The 18,305-nt window shown below is 45.7% G+C and overlaps 1 protein-coding gene across 1 annotated transcript in view; it reads right to left on the reverse strand.

Moving 5' to 3' along the window:
* LOXL2 (lysyl oxidase like 2) overlaps positions 1–18,305 on the reverse strand; it is a 104,946-nt gene that overhangs the window by 64,433 nt on the left and 22,208 nt on the right. Inside the window, exons 2-3 of the mRNA XM_082468884.1 lie at positions 9,987–10,410; positions 2,646–2,821 (exon numbers count right to left, since the gene is read on the reverse strand). Of these exons, the coding sequence (XP_082325010.1) occupies positions 2,646–2,821; positions 9,987–10,341 (531 nt within the window). The 5' untranslated portion in view covers positions 10,342–10,410. The remainder of the gene's footprint in view (positions 1–2,645; positions 2,822–9,986; positions 10,411–18,305) is intronic.

Here is an 18,305-nt window from a genome sequence, read left to right on the forward strand (position 1 = left end):
CATTAGATACCCAGCATTATTTTTATTGGATACGATGGTGAATTAGATGTAAGCCCTGCCCTTTGGAGCTTCCAACATTGGAAAGATGAGATACCTATGAGTGGGTGCTAATTATTTCATATGAGGTTATAAAGAGTGGCGATGGAAGGTGTGAAACTGGACTGGATAAGGCTACCCTCCAAATTATAAGCTTCATGGTAAAGCAAAGTTGTCATCAGGAACTGGAAGACTAAATAAAGTACATCAACTCTGTAACCATCTCTTGTAGTTATCCCAAATAAAATAGCAGCATTTGAAGAGTGTCAACTAGAGGTGGTCTCATGCTGCCAGCTGAGAGAAGGCTGGGAATCCTTTTCCACACTATCATGCAGGCTTGGATCAGTTCCCAGCATACTCAGTGTGCTCTTGGAGCATATGAGAAAGACTGGGACAGAGTGAGTCATGGGAGGAAAATGTAAAGACCACAGTCTGGGGAGAACTTCCTCTGGAGCCCAAATAGGGCAATTTCAAGAGTCACCTCTCCTCAGCATTAGTCCTGAGGCCAGCTGGAGGCTAAAGAACAGTGAAGGCTCCTTGGCCTGGATTCATGGCAGATCCAACATCCCCTTGGGGCTTGGAGTCCCCTTGAGGAGGGTGTCTTGGCTGCCTCATCTCCCTGTCCTAAGCCCCACATATGTTGCACACAAGAGGAGTGCATTATATGTTTGTTCATTTTGTTTTCTGGCTGGAGAACTTGTTGAAAAGATCAATCTGAAATTTAGCCATAAATGTACGAGGGTCACAAGTCCTTTTGCCATTCCCAAATGCTGACTTCGGTCAGGCTGGCAACATCAGAATCATCTGAGAGAGCTTAAAAAAAATAACCTGGTCCCAGAGTGGGAGACTCTCATTCAGGAGGTCTGGGAGGAGGTGCCAGTGCATTTTAAAAGTGATTCTGGAGACTTCTCTGGTGGCGTAGTGGTTAAGAATCTGCCTGCAAATGCAGGGGACACAGGTTTGTTCCCTAGTCCAGGAAGATCCCACATGCTGCGGAGCAACTAAGCCCGTGTGCCACAAGTACTGAGCCTGCGCCCTAGAGCCCACGAGCCACAAGTACTGAAGCCTGCGCGCCTAGAGCCCGTGCTCTGCAACAAGTGAAGCCACTGCAATGAGAAGTCTGCTCACCGCAACAAAGAGTAGCCCCTACTCACTGCAACTAGAGAAAAGCCCGCATACAGCAACGAAGACCCAACACGGACATAAATGAATGAATAAATAAATAAAAATTAATAAATAATAAATAAATAAATAATAATAAATAAATAAATAAATAAATTTTAAAAAAATAAAATAAAAGTGATTCTGATCCCCAGCTAGATCTGGGACAACTGTCCTATGGCAGCCAGTCCCCAGGATGACCCTAAATGACCACTACCTTCTGTAGTCACACCTCTGGGTAATCTCCTCCCACAATGGATACTGTTTGTCTAAGTGACCAATAGAATACAGCAGAAATGATGGCCCATCACTTCCGAGATGAGGTTATGAAAGATGCAGCTTCCATATTTTGCTCCCTCTCTCTTTCTCTTTTGAGTCACTCACTCTAGAGAAAGACAACTGCCATGTCTTAAGAACACTCAAGCAGCCTAATGGGAGGTTGTGTGGAGAGGACCAGAGGCCTCCAGCTGACAGCCAGAAGGAAGCAAAAACCTGCCGACAACCACAGGAGTCAACTTGGGAGAGGAGTCCCCAGCTCCAGTTGACAGCATGACTGCAACCTCATAAGATGTTCTGAGCAGAGTGAACTGGCTGACCACTCCTGGATTCCTGACCCTCAGAAGCTATTCAAGATAATCCATGTTTGTTGCAAAATATGAGGGGGGTGGGATAATTTGTTACACTGCCGCTGCTAGCTGATACACCTTCTTAGTCCAAAGGGCAAGCTCCTGTACATAGCACAGGCCTTTCTAGCTTCATTTCATACTATTTCCACATTCATAATTTACAGTCTTGAGTGGTACCGACCTGCTCATCCCCAGTTCACACCTCCATGCCTTTGTGTCTTTGTCCAAGTCGTTCTCTGTGTCTGGAATGCCCTTTCCCCACTGATAGCAGCCTCTTCTCCAGAAATCCTTCCTCAACTGCCCTGGCACCAAGTGAAATTGGTTTAGGTCCCCCCACCTGCCACAAAAGTGATCACACACACTTCTCGGAATCATAGGTGAGAAGTGAGATACATGGAAGAAGGAAAACATTCACATGAAGGAGTCATCAAGAGCACATGAACTTGTCAGAAAGAGAAAGATAAGTACCACATGATATCAATTATATGTGGAATCTAAAATATGACACAAATGAACCTACCTACGAAACAGAAACAGACTCACAGACTTGTGGTTGCCAAGGGAGAGGGAGGGTGAGGGAGGGATGGAGTGGGAGTTTGGGATTAGCAGATGCAGACTGTTACATATGGGATGGATAAGCAACAAGGTCCTACTGTATAGCACAGGGAACGATATTCAATATCCTGTGATAAACCATATGGAAAAGAATATACAAAAGAATGTATATATGTATAACTGAATCACTTTGCTGTACAGCAGGAATTAACACAACGCTGTAAATCAACTACACTTCAATTAAAAAAAAAAGAGCACATGACTTGCCTCTATGCTGTTGATCAGCGAATTGTCAAACTTGAACCCAGGAATTCTTTTGTCACTGCACACCACACCCACATCTTCCGTGTGCTTGCAGTCAGTGACGCCCCAGCCATTGGAGGAGCAGGCTGCGAGGGTCCCCTCATTGCCGGTGCAGTAGACGTTGTCCAACCAGATGGGCCCTAAGGAAGCAGAGAAGAGAGAAGCCAAGCTCCACGTCAGAGTAGGTTTGAGTCTTTGGGGGCACCAAGGGCGTACATGGAAAGAGAGTTTTTCCCTAATTTTGGCAGCTGTGTGTGGTCATCAATTGGTCAGTGTGTTGAGATATTGCATACATTTCTAGACCATCTGGATTCCCTTGCCAGAGAGATGTGATTTAGGGATGTGACAGATTGAACATGATTAGAGTAGAAATCAGATTTAAGCCCGGAAGGCACGTGGTGTAATGGGAAGAACAGGGACTTTGGATACTAAGCTGTTTGATACGAATTCTGGCTCAGCCACTTAGCTGTATGACCCTGATCAAAGCTCCCTTTTCTCATCGGTAAAGTGGGGGATAATAATGACACTCGAATGACAGGGGCGTGTGCAGATTAGAGATAATACATGACATGTGCCTAATTTATCATTGGTCCATAGTTACTCAAAAAATGGTAACGATGATGATGATGGTGATGATTTTACTTATGTTGACTATGGCACAAGCTCAGAGAAGGCAACTCATCGTGCAAGGCCACCTTCCTGAACCCAGAACCCTGGTCCTTTCAGCGCTCTTTCCACTTCCTGATGTCTCCCATCCACTGATTCAGAGATGGCCCAGCTAGGCTAACCCACAGAGCCCCTTCCTCACGTCAGGTGAAGGCAGGGCTGGTTTCTAGCTGGGCAATCTGCCTGGGAGGGAGTGGGACTCTGCTCACCTCCTGTGCATTTACCTGATTTGCAGTAAGTGGGGAATTCTGAGTGCAAAGTGCTAGAGGGTTAACCACAATGAGACACGATCTCACACCCCTTAGGATGGCTACTATCAAAACAGAAACAACAACAGAAAATAGTAAGTGTTGGCAAGGATGTGGAGAAATTGGAACCCTTGTGCACTGTTGGCAGGAATGTAACACTGAAACCACAGACCACGTCTCAGGGCTCGGTGGAGCTCAGGTTCTTTATGTCTTGGCACAGAAGGAATTCAGCCTTGCTGAAAAGTGATAGGTAAGAGGTGGATTTAATAATATAGGACGCTTGTGAGACATACAAGCAGGTAGGCAAGGGAGCGCTGCCCCAAGAGCTGGGTGAACTACATTTTTATAATCAAAGGAAAAGTGGGGAGGGGTAGAAGACCACCTTCTTCCTCATTCTCGAGTAGACGTCAGACTTCCATCATCAGCTCCTCCTCCACATCGGGGTGGAAGGGGGAGTTTTTTGTCCCTCTGTGGCCCAACTAGGACTGTCATGGCGCTATGGAAATTAGCAAAAAAGGTGGCAATCTATGCTAAAATAAGGTAAATCATCTCAGGTTTCAGCATAATGAGGTTCTTCTACTTTGGAATGTCATCTTTCTCCTGTATTTTTGTTTTTAGTGAGTGCAGAGGAACATGTCCTAGGAATTGTTAACTTACTGACCTCAGTGGCAGGATACAGGTGTCATTTTCCTACCATTGTTTTATTGTCTTGAGATCTGTCTCGTGCTTCTATTGCATGGTTTTATTGCTAAGCAAGCCTGCTTTCTTGAGTGATCATTAACTTACAGGGGTCTCCCAAAGTTCCCTCTCTGTCCATGATATCTTAGCGGGATTTTTAAACTATTGGATTAGCTTACTCTATCCCTATCAAAATGGTGCAGCCCCTGTAGAACACAGTAGGGTGGTTCCTCAAAAAATTAAAAATAGAATTACCATATGACCCAGCAATTCCCACTTCTGGGTATATATCCAAAAGAATTGAAAGCAGGGTCTCAAAGAGATATCAGTACACCCATATGCATTACAGCATCATTCACAATAGCCAAAATGTAGAAGCAACCTAGGTGTCCACTGACTAATTGTGGTCTATACATACACTGGAATATTATTCAGCCTTAAAAAGGAATGGCATTCTGACATGCTAGAACATGGATGAAACTTGAGTTCATTATGCTAAGTGAAATAGTCCCGAAAAGGCAAATACTGTATGAATCCACATATATAAAGTACTGAGAGTAGTCAAAATCATAGAGACGGAGAGTAGAATGGTGTTTACCAGGGGCTGGGGGAGGGGGGTTGGGGAGCGGTTATTTAATGGGTATAGAGTTTTAGATCTGCAAGATGAAACGTGTTCTGGAGATGCGTTGCCCAACAGCATGAATGTACTTAACATTACTGAACTCTACACTGAAAAATGGTTAAGATGGCACATTTTATGCTACATGTATTTTACCACAATTAAAATTTTTAAAAAATGTTAAGTGCTAGAGGGTTTTCAAGTAGTGAGTTTTATTAGTATTACTACACAATGAAAGGAAACAAAGTCAAAGCTCTCCTTTTCCTCAGGACTCCAGGAGGACTCTAGTACTGCGGTCCCCAACCTTTTTGGCACCAGGGACTGGTTTCGTGGAAGACAATTTTTCCGGGGCGGGGGATGGTTCAGGCGGTAATGCAAGTGATGGGGAGCACGGGTAGCAGCAGATGAAGCTTCACTCGCGCACCTGCTGCTCACCTCCTGCTGTGTGGCCTGGTTCCTAAGAGGCCACGGACCGGTACCGGTGCATGGCCTGGGGGCTGGGGGCCCCTGCTCTATAGTATAATGGAGTCAGAAAACCTAGGTTCAAATTCTGTCTGCCTCAGGCTTGGGCACCACGTGACTGGGTCAACTACTTCACCAAGCCCATTCTCAAGTGAAAATAATGATACCAACAAATAGGTCGCCATGGAGATTCAATGAGATAATATATGTGCCTAGTATGTGCTCACCTTCCCTTTCTCCTTCCTCCTTCCAGTAAGTCAGAAAAACAATGAATTCTGTCGTTTCCATGATGCAAGGAAAAAGCAGATAAAAACACTCCCATTGTAAAGATGAGAAAAATCAAGGAGAATCTGAGGTTCTTCAAGGTCAGAGGGGACCCGGGGCCAGTCTCCTGACTTCGAGGCCCCGCTGAGACATGTCTGCTACAACAGATGGCTGCTCAGGGCTCAAAGGAGAGCACCTCAGACGCACTGAGGGGAACAAAGGGCTTATTGAAAACATCTGGGCTGAGGTTTTCCAACTGGTTTCTCAGTTTGGCCTCGTTTCCAAGCCATCAAGCTCCACTGAAACATATGCTCCCTAATCGATTGCTGTTTCAACAACAAACCAATGTTTGTCTTGCTAAGTACTAGCAACGGAAAAGACCCTCCACGTTTGAAGCGGGGCCTCTTCTTTGGAACATTCTGTAGCAAAGCTGCTGAATGGACAGAGATGGTGAAAAGAAACAGAGCCCTATTTCCATCTGCAGTGAGAGAAACCACCCTGGCTAAGGAGATGGCAAACAGGACAGCACACAGCTAAAAGCAGCAGGGAGAGCTGCAAAACAGATGCCCCAGGGCCTGCTTTACTTTTTGATAAGGAAGATTTGAAATTAGCACCCTGGAGCGCTAATGGGAACTATTATCCCAAAGAGCTGCTTTCTTAAGAAGCTTCAATTCACCCCCCAATAATTCTACCCTCTAGGCATTCCCACCAGTTACTTTCTTAGATAGTGGAAATGTAAAATTCTACTTAGCCCCAGATGCAGGCATGATAAACTAACTTGGCCTGATTTCATGACATTTTTTTTCCCTGTATGCTTAATGCCTAACAACTAGACGGTTCTGATTCCAAAGCAACCAGCTCTTATTCTGCTGTTGGAATGCGGGGTGGTTCTGGACACAGTTCAGTACATGCCGTCTCAGAGCTGCTAGGAAAGTTGCACTAGGGACACAGATGGGGCTCAAACTTTGGATGCAATATGCCAATCCGAAGCAAAACTTCATTTTTACTCTTTCCACTCATTTAGTCCAAGAAATGCTTCCCCTGATGAAAGGAGAAGAGATGTACAAACAAGTTAACAGACCATTTGGAGGATAAGCATCATAAATAAAATTCTATTTGAATGCCAGTATTCCCCAGGGCTGTTGGGGCAATGGAAATCATTCAACTTAGGAGCTTCAGGACCCCACTGTGGTCATCTGCTGGCTTTGTCACTCTGATCTGAAGAACGAGGGGGTGAGGGGGAATCACATCTAACCTCAGATCTGAGGACAGGCAAAGGAGAGCAACCATCTGAGATTCGGGTGCCCGTGAGGCCATCCAGAAGGTGAGAAATGGGGCAGCTGTCCCCTCTAGAACCTTCTAAAAGGGCCCATGATTTCTCTGAGCTCAGAGATGTTTTGGGAGAAAAGATCTATTGAAAGCCTAGGCTGGAAAACCTAGAAGGTCCATGGATGTTCTCCCCAGCTTCCTTACTACAGCCTGAACTTCAGAGGAGTTGATGACGGTGGCACTCCTGGGCGGGTGGCCTCTCACAGGTTCACCTCCAGTGTTTCCAGTTCAGCCACAGAGCCGACTAAACCCCATCGGAGCACACCCCAGGGCACTGGTCACTATGCCAACTGTTTTTAATATTCTTCAAAGTCAAACTGAATCAGCGTCGGTGGTATCGTGGTGAGCATAGCTGCCTTCCAAATCAAACTGAATCAGTTGATTAACATTTACTGAGTGCCCCCCTTGTACCCAGTGTTAAAAATCCTAAGCTGATGCTGATGAGATTCAAATACATTTTACATTAAAGGGTCTCTCATGATAAACCAAGTACCACTTTACATAGACAGCATAATCCTTAAAGTCCTAGAGACATGACAGTTAAAATTTTTAGCATCAGTTTCTCCCTTCCTCTCTTTGGTACTTATTCTTTCCTAAGTCTCGATGGTCTCAATAGCCCCAGAGGGGACCCTTCCAATACTCTAAGTTACTATACCTCCTCCCTCCAATGACTCTCCTCCACCCTACATCAGCTAGCATCCATGGTCATAGCTTAGACCCTGACATTACAAACAATTGCACTCCCTCCCCAATCTCCATTTCAACACTTCTGCTGTGCATCTGCACCTACAACTCCATCTTTCTAGCACATTCATTCTAGTACTGCAATCTCAACCCACAATCCATCGATCCTAGCAGCTTTCCCCAGTCCTTCAACGGCTCCATGGAGTACCTTCCTACTTACCCAGTGTGGACTTCATGGACCGCGATTTTAATCGTTCCCTTGAAAATTCCCTCTACTCCTGTGAACTTTTCTCCCTTCATCATCCTTGGATGGCAAAGTTTGAGCCAGGCTAACTCACCTCTCCAGCACCCCCATGCCTGCTCCTGAGCAGGTGAACCTGGGATGGGGAAAAGCCATATCCATCTTACCTGATGACAGGTACATTTTAAGTTTGGGTAGAAAGAAAATAAAGATGTCACTAGAAAAACCCCAAAGTCATTGGGAAATACTTGTTATAAAATAATTAGGCTTAGAGAGCCTGGAATAGAAAACATAAATCTGATGTTACCCCCAGAACACTCAGCTAGCAGAATAAAGGAAGATGTGAAAGGATGGAGAAGTGTCCAGAGTTTTTGTAACAAAGACAGCAAATGGGTTTTAAAACAGCGTATGCTAACTCATCTGTGCTGCTTTTACTCATGTCATAGTAAGGAACCCAGAGCCAGCTTCAGAGAACATTTTACTTTAACTGCCGTGTCTTGATCCTGTTATTCCAAAAAGACGTATTCAATTACACAGAGGTGAGACATGTATGAGATACTATTTCCTTCTCCTATAATTTCTAGAATAACCAAAAGCAAGGGTTGGAAGGGACCATAATAATGATCTATTTCAGTGACTCCCAAACCTGGCTACATGTACAACCACTTGGGAGGCTTCCAAAAGTTACAGAGTCCTAGATTCCAGCGCAGACCTTAATTCTGAACATCATGGGATAGCACCCCAGGGGATTCTATGCCGTTGGTGTGGCACTAATCCGTTTATCCAGGGTGAGAGTTTGGGCACCTCTGCTTGATTCCAGCAGCCAGGCCCACGCTGACACCTGTGTAGCTGCTTGGCCAGGTGGAAGAGCTGCTTTTGCTTTACTAACCCAAGGAGGAGCACTCCAGCTGGAGATTTTATTTTATTTTATTTTATTTTATTTTATTTTATTTATTTATTTATTTATGGCTGCGTTGGGTCTTTGCACAGGCTTTCTCTAGTTGTGGTGACTGGGGGTTACTCTTCATTGTGGTGCGTGGGCTTCTCATTGCGGTGGCTTCTCTTGTTGTGGAGCACGGGCTCTAGGCACTGGGGCTTCAGCAGTTGTGGCATGCGTGCTTCAGTTGTTGTGGCTCGCGGGCTCTACAGTGCAGGCTCAGTAGTTGTGGCACACGAGCTCAGTTGCTCCGCGGCATATGGGATCTTCCCGGACCAGGGATCGAACCCATGTCCCCTGCATTGGCAGGCAGATTCTTAACCACTGCACCACCAGGGAAGTCCAGATTTTATTTTTAAATAATGTCCTTGACCCTTATCTACTTTCTTATTTAAGACCACAGACTATGACAGTTTCAAGAGTTCTTAGAGAGCCTAATTTCCAGATTAGGAAACTGAGGGCAAGGAGGATAAATGTCTTCCCACAAAGCATATAGATAGGTCGACACAGGACTAAGCCCAAGGTTCTGGGCTCCAACACCTGCCCTCTCTCAAAATTACCCCCCCCCCAATTTTTTTTTCAGTGTATTGACTTAAAAAGGGAGGAAAGAAGAAGCCAATCAAAGTGAAAAACCCAAAGCAACTCGGTTCCTGTCCTGGCCAAGCCCGGAACAGCATGTTGGTATTAAAAGCGTGAACTCTACCGGGACAGAAGGGCGGAAGAGTCAGGGGACACTAGCCTCTGGGCAGCCTTTGTGACAAAGAGCAAAAGGCACTCCTTCCAGGGGGCGGAAGAAAGGCACCATCTCCCCCTGGCTGACGCAGCCCCAGGCAGGGCACAGGGCTCAAGAGGTGACCACAGACTGACTTCAGCTGCTCCCTAGGGTCACTAACCAGCCTGGTTTCCCAGGACGAGGAGCTTCCCAGGCTGCCAGGCTTTGTGTGCTAAAACCAGGAAGTCCTGGGCAACGCAGGACCGGTGGTCACCGTCCCCCTCCCTGGCACCCCTCCGCTCCCACCTTCCAGCACAGGCACGGCGGCTGCCCAGATGGCGTATGATCAGGAATTGCTACTTGACAGTAACTGCAGCTCCGTTCGCCAGGCTATCCCCCTAGAAGCCTGTGCCCAGGCTCTCCAGGTGATCCCAGTGCTCCGTTCCCGAGCGCGGAGCGGTTTACCTTCCCCTTTGCCGTAGGAAGAGCTGGCGGTCCAGGACTTGGCTTCCACGTAGCCCAGCTCCCGGCAGACGACGTGGGCAGCGTGGATGGAGAAGTCGTCGTCACACACGGTGCCCCACTGCCCGTCGTAGTACACCTCCACCCGGCCCTCGCTGTGCTTCCTCTTCTGGCCCGCCAGGCGCAGCTGGATCTTGACCACGTCGGAGGGCACCTGAGGCCGGTGGTACTCCGGGGCGGGCTGCTGGAAGTACTCGGGGTAGTGGGGCCAGCTCTCGTACTGCGCCAGGCTCAGGGCGGGCAGGAGGGCGAGCACAGACAGACAGCGGCAAAGGCGGGAGCCTCCGTGTCTCCCCATCCCTGTCCTCGGGCTGGAAGACCTGATGGAGGGGGCCACTTGGCGCTCAGGAGGGATGGCAGGAGTTTCCTGGAAGAGAGGAGAGGCTCGGGTTACAGACATCTGGGAAACGGCCAGTGATTTCGTACTCTTTTGCTTAGGATTGAAAGCTCATTCTGGATTCCAACCTCTTCTCTTCTCTCATCTTATGCTTCAGCTAGACAGGTCTGGGAAGTCCTACCTCTTTGCCCACCACCTTCCCAGATCTTTGAAATGCTTTTTTCCAGGATGACTCCTGGCAGGAAACAGAGCACACTTAGACTTCACTTGAGTAGAGTTTGTTTGTTTGTTTGTTTTGTTTTGGTAAATATTTATTTATTTATTTGCCTGTGCTGGGTCTTAGTTGTGGCACATGGGATCTTGGCTGCGGTATGTGGGGCCTTTAGTTGCGGCACGTGGGATCTAGCTCCCTGACCAGGGATTGAACCCGGGCCTCCTGCATTGGGAGCACGGAGTCTTAGCCACTGGACCACCAGGGAAGCCCCCATTTGAGCAGAGTTTTTTTAAAAAAGACTATGCACATTAATGGATAAAGAAGATGTGGTACATATATACAATGGAGTATTACTCAGCCCTAAAAAATAACGGAATAATGCCATTTGCAGCAACATGGATGGATCTAGAGATTGCCCTCCAGTGGGCTACTGAAGCAGCCCCCAGGGACTTCCTTCCAAGGCGGGCTTATTATCTAGACCTTCTCCTCACCCCTCCCAGACACCTTCATATCCCCAAAGAGGTTACAAACTGCTTAGGGGCAGGACTTGTTTCTCATCCTTCTTTGGCTTCTCCAGAGTAAGCATGATAGGTTGGAAGACATGTTTATGGAATGAAAAGGTGATTTGGTTCCAGGTACCAAGTGGCTGGAGAAATGCAGATGTGACAGTGTATGTTGAGGAGGGCTCGGGTACTCCCAGGTAAGGTGGCCTTCCTCCCTCTGGACGTTAGTTGACCTGGATGGAAACGGCATCTTCTGGGTGCTGAGAATAACACTACGAGGCTTTGAGTCTCCACCTTTACTTGCTCACGGGCTGCGCACATACCTGAACCTTCCTATAGCTCTGCTTTCAGGCTCCAGGCCTCCGGATACCCCGACATGCTGCCCACCCACACCCCAGATCTCATTATGTTTTATACTCTGGACCTCAAGACGGCTGAGACCACTGAACGAGGAGGTCAGAGGTAAAGCCCCTTAAACAGCTCTTACGCAGGGCCTGTCCTTAGCTGAACTGTGGAGTAGCCCCAGAGAGCAGTCCTGAGGCACTGCTCTAGCGCTTGGGGAAGCCAAGGATGCCCAGGCGACAATTCCATCCCTTTATATAGTTTACGTCCCTGAGGGCTGCTGGGGGCTGAGTTCCGCCCGCTCTGTGCACAGAGGGGAGGCATAAAGCTCTTTGTACCAAACAGGAGAGGGGCTGAGTGGCCCATATCAGGCAAGGGAGAGCAGGACAGCAGAGTGAGGGGGAGGGGGATCACAGGCTCTGGAGCCAGACAGTCTGGGTTTGCATTCTCATTCTCATACTGACTAGCTGTGTGACCTTGGGCAAAATACTTAACTTCTCTCTGCTGTTTGATGTTTCGTATCTATAAGATGGGTATGATAATTATATCTAGCTCACAGAATTGTTATGAGGATTAAATGAATGGTACATCATAAGCCCTACAGGAGCATTTGCTAAATAAATTTTTAAAATTTTTCTATTTTCAAGATTGTGGTCACCGTACCCAGGTAGAGCCTACCTCTAAGAATTCCAGGATGAGGTCCTAGAGCGGGAAATAAAGACTTAGTTCATGTACCTCGATCCTTCCATAATTCAGAGAGCTAGGAAGACTGTCTTAAAGGACTGCAGGTGTGTTTCATGGAAGAGGAAGTAGACTTGGAAGACGGGGCCCCCATAGGAAACCAGGACCAGCAGGTGAAAGCTACAGCAGCGCATCATACATTCTCTATTAACCAGGTACAGAGGGTTAGGCCAATTGCATGCCTCAGTTCATGGCACATCACCAACAAGGAAGGGCCAGATAAGTGCCCAGAACACCTGGGAGGGATGATCTAACTTGGACAGAGGCAGTTCCACATCTGTTGGGATGGCCAGGCAGTGCCTGGTCCCATCCTGGGTTTTGGGGCAGAGATGCCACAGCTTTGGGGGGCAGTCAGGACCGAGGACTTCGGAAAGCCCTCTGGTTCACTGGAGATCCAGCCATCCTCATCCTGTGACTCACAAACAAGGCCAGGAAGTTGTGGGGTTCCTGCAACGGCCCTCTTCAGACCACAGCCTGAGAGGCTAGTACGTGACTCTGAAGGGACCCCTCATCGCCTCCTCCGCCCTGGCCACGTTTCATTCCTGTCCCAGCACATTGGCGTCCACGAGCTCATCTATGCCTCACTAGAACCTTGAGACATGGGTGGAGTAGCCAGGGATGAGGATTGTTACTCTACGAGGGAGAAAATCAAGAAGCAGAGAGAGAGGACTTTTCTGCTAGACTTCCCGGGGTTGCACAGTTCGTGCAGGCAGAGCCAGAAGTAGTCAACCCCAAGCTACCAAAACATCAATGATCCACTATCACATATTAAAAATGTCCAAATTCCACCTGGGACACAGATGCCTTTATAAGGTGGAACATACCTACGTTCCTGGCTTCAGTTCCAAAACTTCTCTCCCTGCCCTCACTCCAGCCCTTCACGTGTCACCCATCCAACCGTATCAGCCTAGACTGGCTTAAGTTTTCCCACCTCGATCAATGTGCTCCATCCCCACGCCTCCCCTTCCCTCCAAAAAGTGTATGTCACAATCCTTCCTGTTCTTCAAGGAAAGCTTCCCAGATGCTCCTAATCAGAATCAATGTCTTCTCTGATTCTCTTTAAAATAGCATCCTGCTTGTGCTTTATACCAGTGTCATATCAGGCTTTAATGGACCCTCAGTCCCAGGGGCAGAAGCCATCTCTTGTCATTTCCACACAGTACCATGTGTTTTTGGCTACGGCAGGCTAGCTTGTAACAGATAAACCTTCCCACCAAGGACAACTGGAAAAGGTAGGTAAAACACTAAAAGCATGTACTTGAAGACACTGGAGAGCTATCAAGGCAGAAAGGACTCAAGAATCCAGAGAGATAGGAAGTACAGCGAGGTGAGCCTGACACTTGTGTCTCCTTTTCCCCTTAAGCCACTTGCCAATTCCCAGGCAGTTGCCAACAGGCTGGGAAGCTAAGCAAAACTTCAGGCATCCTCCCAGTATTGAGGACACAAAAATTGGAGTTCAGAGCCTGCGAAGGAGGAAGGGTCCTGTTAAATAGCCCCAGGCTTTCAGATAGGGGTCCCTGAAGGGCTAAACTCTAGAAGTTAGGACAGAGTTACATTCTACGTGTTAGAAAGATCTAACATCTGTATAATTGAAATTCCAAAAGAGGAGAGAGGGAACGTCTGGAAGAAATATTTGAAAAGATAATGGCCAAGAATTATATGAAACTGATGAAAGATATCAAGCCCAAGAAGTACAGTTTACAAAAAAAACCATACCAGGGCACATCAAAATCAGACCATGGAAAATCCAAGACAAAGAGGAAAGCTTACAAGCAGGCAGAGTATAAGAGGAGCATTACCTTCAAAGGAGCAGCAATAAGGCTAACAGTTGGCCTCTCAACAAAAAACAAGGAAACACAGAAGATAATCACATGACAGTTTCAAAGCGTTGAAAAAAAAAGTCAGCCTAGAATTCTGTACCCCCTGGAGAGAATAAAGGTTTTCACAAAAGTGGAGAGAGGACTTCCCTGGTGGTGCAGTGGTTAAGAATCTGCCTGCCAATGCAGGGGACAGAGGTTTGAGCCCCGGTCAGGGAAGATCCCACATGCCGCGGAGCAACTAAGCCCGTGCACCACAACTACTGAGCCTGCACTCTAGAGCCCGCAAGTCACAACTGCTGAGCCCACGTGCCACAACTACTGAGCCCACGCGCCTAGAGCCCGTGCTCCACAACAAGAGAAGCCACCGCAATGAGAAGCCCGCACACCGCAAAGAAGAGTAGCCCCTGCTCGCCACAACTAGAGAAAGCTCATGCGCAGCAACGAAGACCCAACGCAGCCAAAAATAAATAAATAAATACATAAATTTATTTAAAAAAAAAAAGTGGATAGACTTTGTCATCAGAGTTCTCCAAGATGAAAATACTAAAGGGAGTTCTTCAGACCACAGGACAAATCATCCTAGATGTGGAATGAAGGAAATGGAAGGGGAAGCTATGCAGGTAAATCTGAATGAAGATCAACTGTGTAAAATAATAATGTCTTATGGGGTTTAAAATACATGTGTCATTAAAATACCATGGTGAGGGCTTCCCTGGTGGCACAGTGGTTGAGAATCTGCCTGCCAATGCAGGGGACACGGGTTCGAGCCCTGGTCTGGGAAGATCCCACATGCCGCGGGACAACTAGGCCCGTGAGCCACAACTACTGAGCCTGCGCGTCTGGAGCCTGTGCTCCGCAACAAGAGAGGCCGCGATAGTGAGAGGCCCGCGCACCGCGATGAAGAGTGGCCCCCGCTCGCCACAACTAGAGAAAGCCCTCGCACAGAAATGAAGACCCAACACAGCCATAAATAAATAAATAAATAAAAATACCATGGTGAAAACAGCACAAAAGGTAGAAGGGGATTAAATGGAAGTGTTCCAAGGTTTTTGCACTATCTGGGAAGTGATGAAAGTACTCTTTTCTATTAGACTTCAGCAAATCGTAATAGTCTTAGCTAGAGGCATACTGTAATTGTTATGTAATCAGCATAAGAAGAGAAAAAAAGTAGAATGAACATGGCAATAAAGGGGAGAAATGATGGTAGTATTTTTTTAAAAAACCCTGATTAATCCAAAGTTAGAGCAATAAAGCAGAGAAAAAGTAACATAGAAGAGCTGTCACAAACAGAAAAAATAGTAAGATGGTGGATTTAAAACCAAATATATCAGTAATTTCATTAGATGAAAAAAAATACTGCAATGAAAAGACAAAGATTGTCATAATGGATTTAACAAAACAGTATTTTCTATTTCCTATGGAAGACCAAGAGGTTTAAAGTAAAAGGATGGAAAAAGATTTACCACACACACATTCATCCAAAAAAAGTTGGTACAAAGTAAGATAAAGTCAACTTTAAGACAAAAAATGTTACTGAAGACAAAAACTTATGATGATGAAAGAGTCAGTCCATCAGGAAGATATTAACTAACTCTTCTCAGTTTGTATGTGCAGACTCCACATGTATGAAATAAATATTGACCGAACTAATAGGAAAAAAATGACAAATCTGTAATCAGAGTGGGAGATATTACACACTGTTCATCAGGAGAAGCAGACAAAAAATCCTTGTACTAAAGAAGTGAACAATATGATAAACAAATATGACCTAATTGACAAGTTTCTATCAACTGGACTCAGAAGACAGACTTGCTTCAAGTCCACATGCAAGATTTACCCAAATGGACCCTAAGCTGGGTCATAAAGCAAGTCTCACCACATCTAATGAAATCACACACAATGTGTTCCCTGACTACAGTAGAACTAAGCTATACACCAATCATAAAAAAATAACCAGAAAATCCCCCAATATTTGGAAATGATGTAAAAGGAAAAAAAGTCTATTTCTATTAATTTCCATTGAGGTCACAGAATCAAATTGATTTACTCATTCAACAAACATTCACTGAGCTGCTGCTACACATTAGGCCTCATGTGGGTAAAGCAGACATGCTCTTGCTGTTGTTCTAATAGGAACTGACAGGGCATTCATGTTCTAGCTGTGGTTTGCCTACGGGAAATCAGTGAATATTCATGGATTGAACCACCTGAGCCAGGTGGCCTGACTTTGAACTCAGGAAAGTTTTTCCTCTTGTAGCCAGTGTCTATATCCTCATCTGGCAGAAATTTAAGACAGAAAGTCCATGACTTGCCAAAGGTCCCACAGAGTGACAGAGCTACAACCAATATGAAGCTAACATTATAAAGTGCCTCCTCTGTGCAGGCACTGTGTATGAATCATGCCTTTTTATTTTCTGTATTTCTGCTATTTTGATATCTGGGGTCTATGCTGACTCTGGAGAAAGACTACTCAGAAACTATGCTACCCACCTTCTGGTTAATTCTTAGAGATGATAAAGGACTCACCCACAAGTGTACTCTGCATGTGCAAACCAATCAGTCCAGAGCTATACATTCCCAACTACGTCCATTCTCAAGATCTCACACTCTGGGCCACTAACCCCCAGCCCTAATCACTCTAAGACCAGGTACCAGATAAGTAGAGATGGTCCCTATGCCCCAGAGAGGGGTGAAATTATTCAACTAACCAACCAATCCTTAACCTGATTAGCCTGCGTACTGTGACAGTCATAGTAGATGCTCTTGCCCACATTTTCCCCTCACTCCTGCCTCTGACCAACCCTGGTGCTTCTTCATGTGGCCCTGCATGATGTGCCAGACCTCCTTGTTTCTAGGGATCTGTGACTATAATCTTCTTCCTCCATGACAGTCATTTCTGTGTCTGTGTCTTTCCACACCTGATTAAAACAAATCTTGGGTACATTTTTAAATGTACACATGATTTAATGTTTAAACACATGATTCTCAACATTCTGCTGTATTAATTCACTTAATGGGGCAAACACCATTATTATCAAGGCACAGAGAGTTTCAGCAAGTTGCCTCAGGTTGCACTGTTGGTTAAGTGGCAAGGCAGGCTCTGAACGAGGGCAGCAGGCTGACCTGTGTCCTTCACCTTCACCTCTGTGCTCTAACAGCCCCAGTCCAGCATTTTCTTACCATCTCCCAAGCTCCCCCTCACACGAGAGCTTACAGAGGCCTGCAGATTGTCTATTGACACCTCAAAAAGAAATGGAAAAATTATGTGGTTCTGTAATTTTTTAAGAAGAAATCGTAATCTCTGGATTTGCATATCTATAAACTGCTCCACCCATCTTCTTGGACTCTCCAATCTGTGGTAATGGCTAGTGTTCAACTCTTAAATCTTTCCTACAAAAGTGCTCCTGAATTTTTTGCTTCCTTTGTGGGGCTTCTCCTGCTCTCTACTCTGGGGAATTGTAAAATATTAGACCCAGATGCTTCTCTTTTCTTTTTAAAAATAACTTTTATGGTTTTTTCTTCCTTATTGCAAAAGTTATACAACCTGGTGATACAAATCTGGAGAACACAAACAAGTGAAAAGTAGAAAAGAATGTGCAATACCCCTACTGGAGAGAATGATTGTCAACACTCTGGTGTACACCCCTTCCAGCCTTTTTTCTGTACATACATATTTCCTCTTAAAACTTAGAATAATTTTCTACATACTGTTTTGTAAACTGCTTTTCACATTTACCAGTATATTGCAAACATCATGCCTCACTGACTTTTACAAGATTTTTATTACATAGTATTCAATCTTATAGATGCACCATAAGATTGAATAATCTTACCAGTAAATTTTTTACTGCTATTCACATAGTTGAAATGAATATCCTTGTAGCTAAAATTTTCCACAGTCTTGGGATAAATTCCTAAAGGCAAAATTGCTGGGTCAAAGGGCTGGTAAAAAGCGAACGCTTCTGCAAAACTATATTAACTGCCTCCAGAAGGACTGTGCTAGGGTACAGGTCAGCCTGAAGTATGTAGATTTCCCCACAACCTCAAAATTCTAGCTATGACCATGCTTTCAGACCTTTCTCCATCTGATAAGCAGGGGGGAAAAGAGGTATTCTGTTTTAACCAACGTTCCTTTTGCTACTAGTGAGGTTGACCTTTTTTTTCTTCAGGCTCTATTGGCCACCTGTATTTCTTTTTTTTGGAAATTATCTCTACATGTTTTGTTTTTTTTTAATTTTCATCTCCTTTTATTGAAGGAAATAAAACTTGTGCTGCAGAGGCAGTAGTACCTCAGAGCATGACAAG

The sequence above is a fragment of the Balaenoptera physalus genome (genome assembly GCF_965194825.1).
Source record: "Balaenoptera physalus genome assembly, chromosome: 7".
Classification (NCBI taxonomy): Eukaryota; Metazoa; Chordata; class Mammalia; order Artiodactyla; family Balaenopteridae; genus Balaenoptera; species Balaenoptera physalus.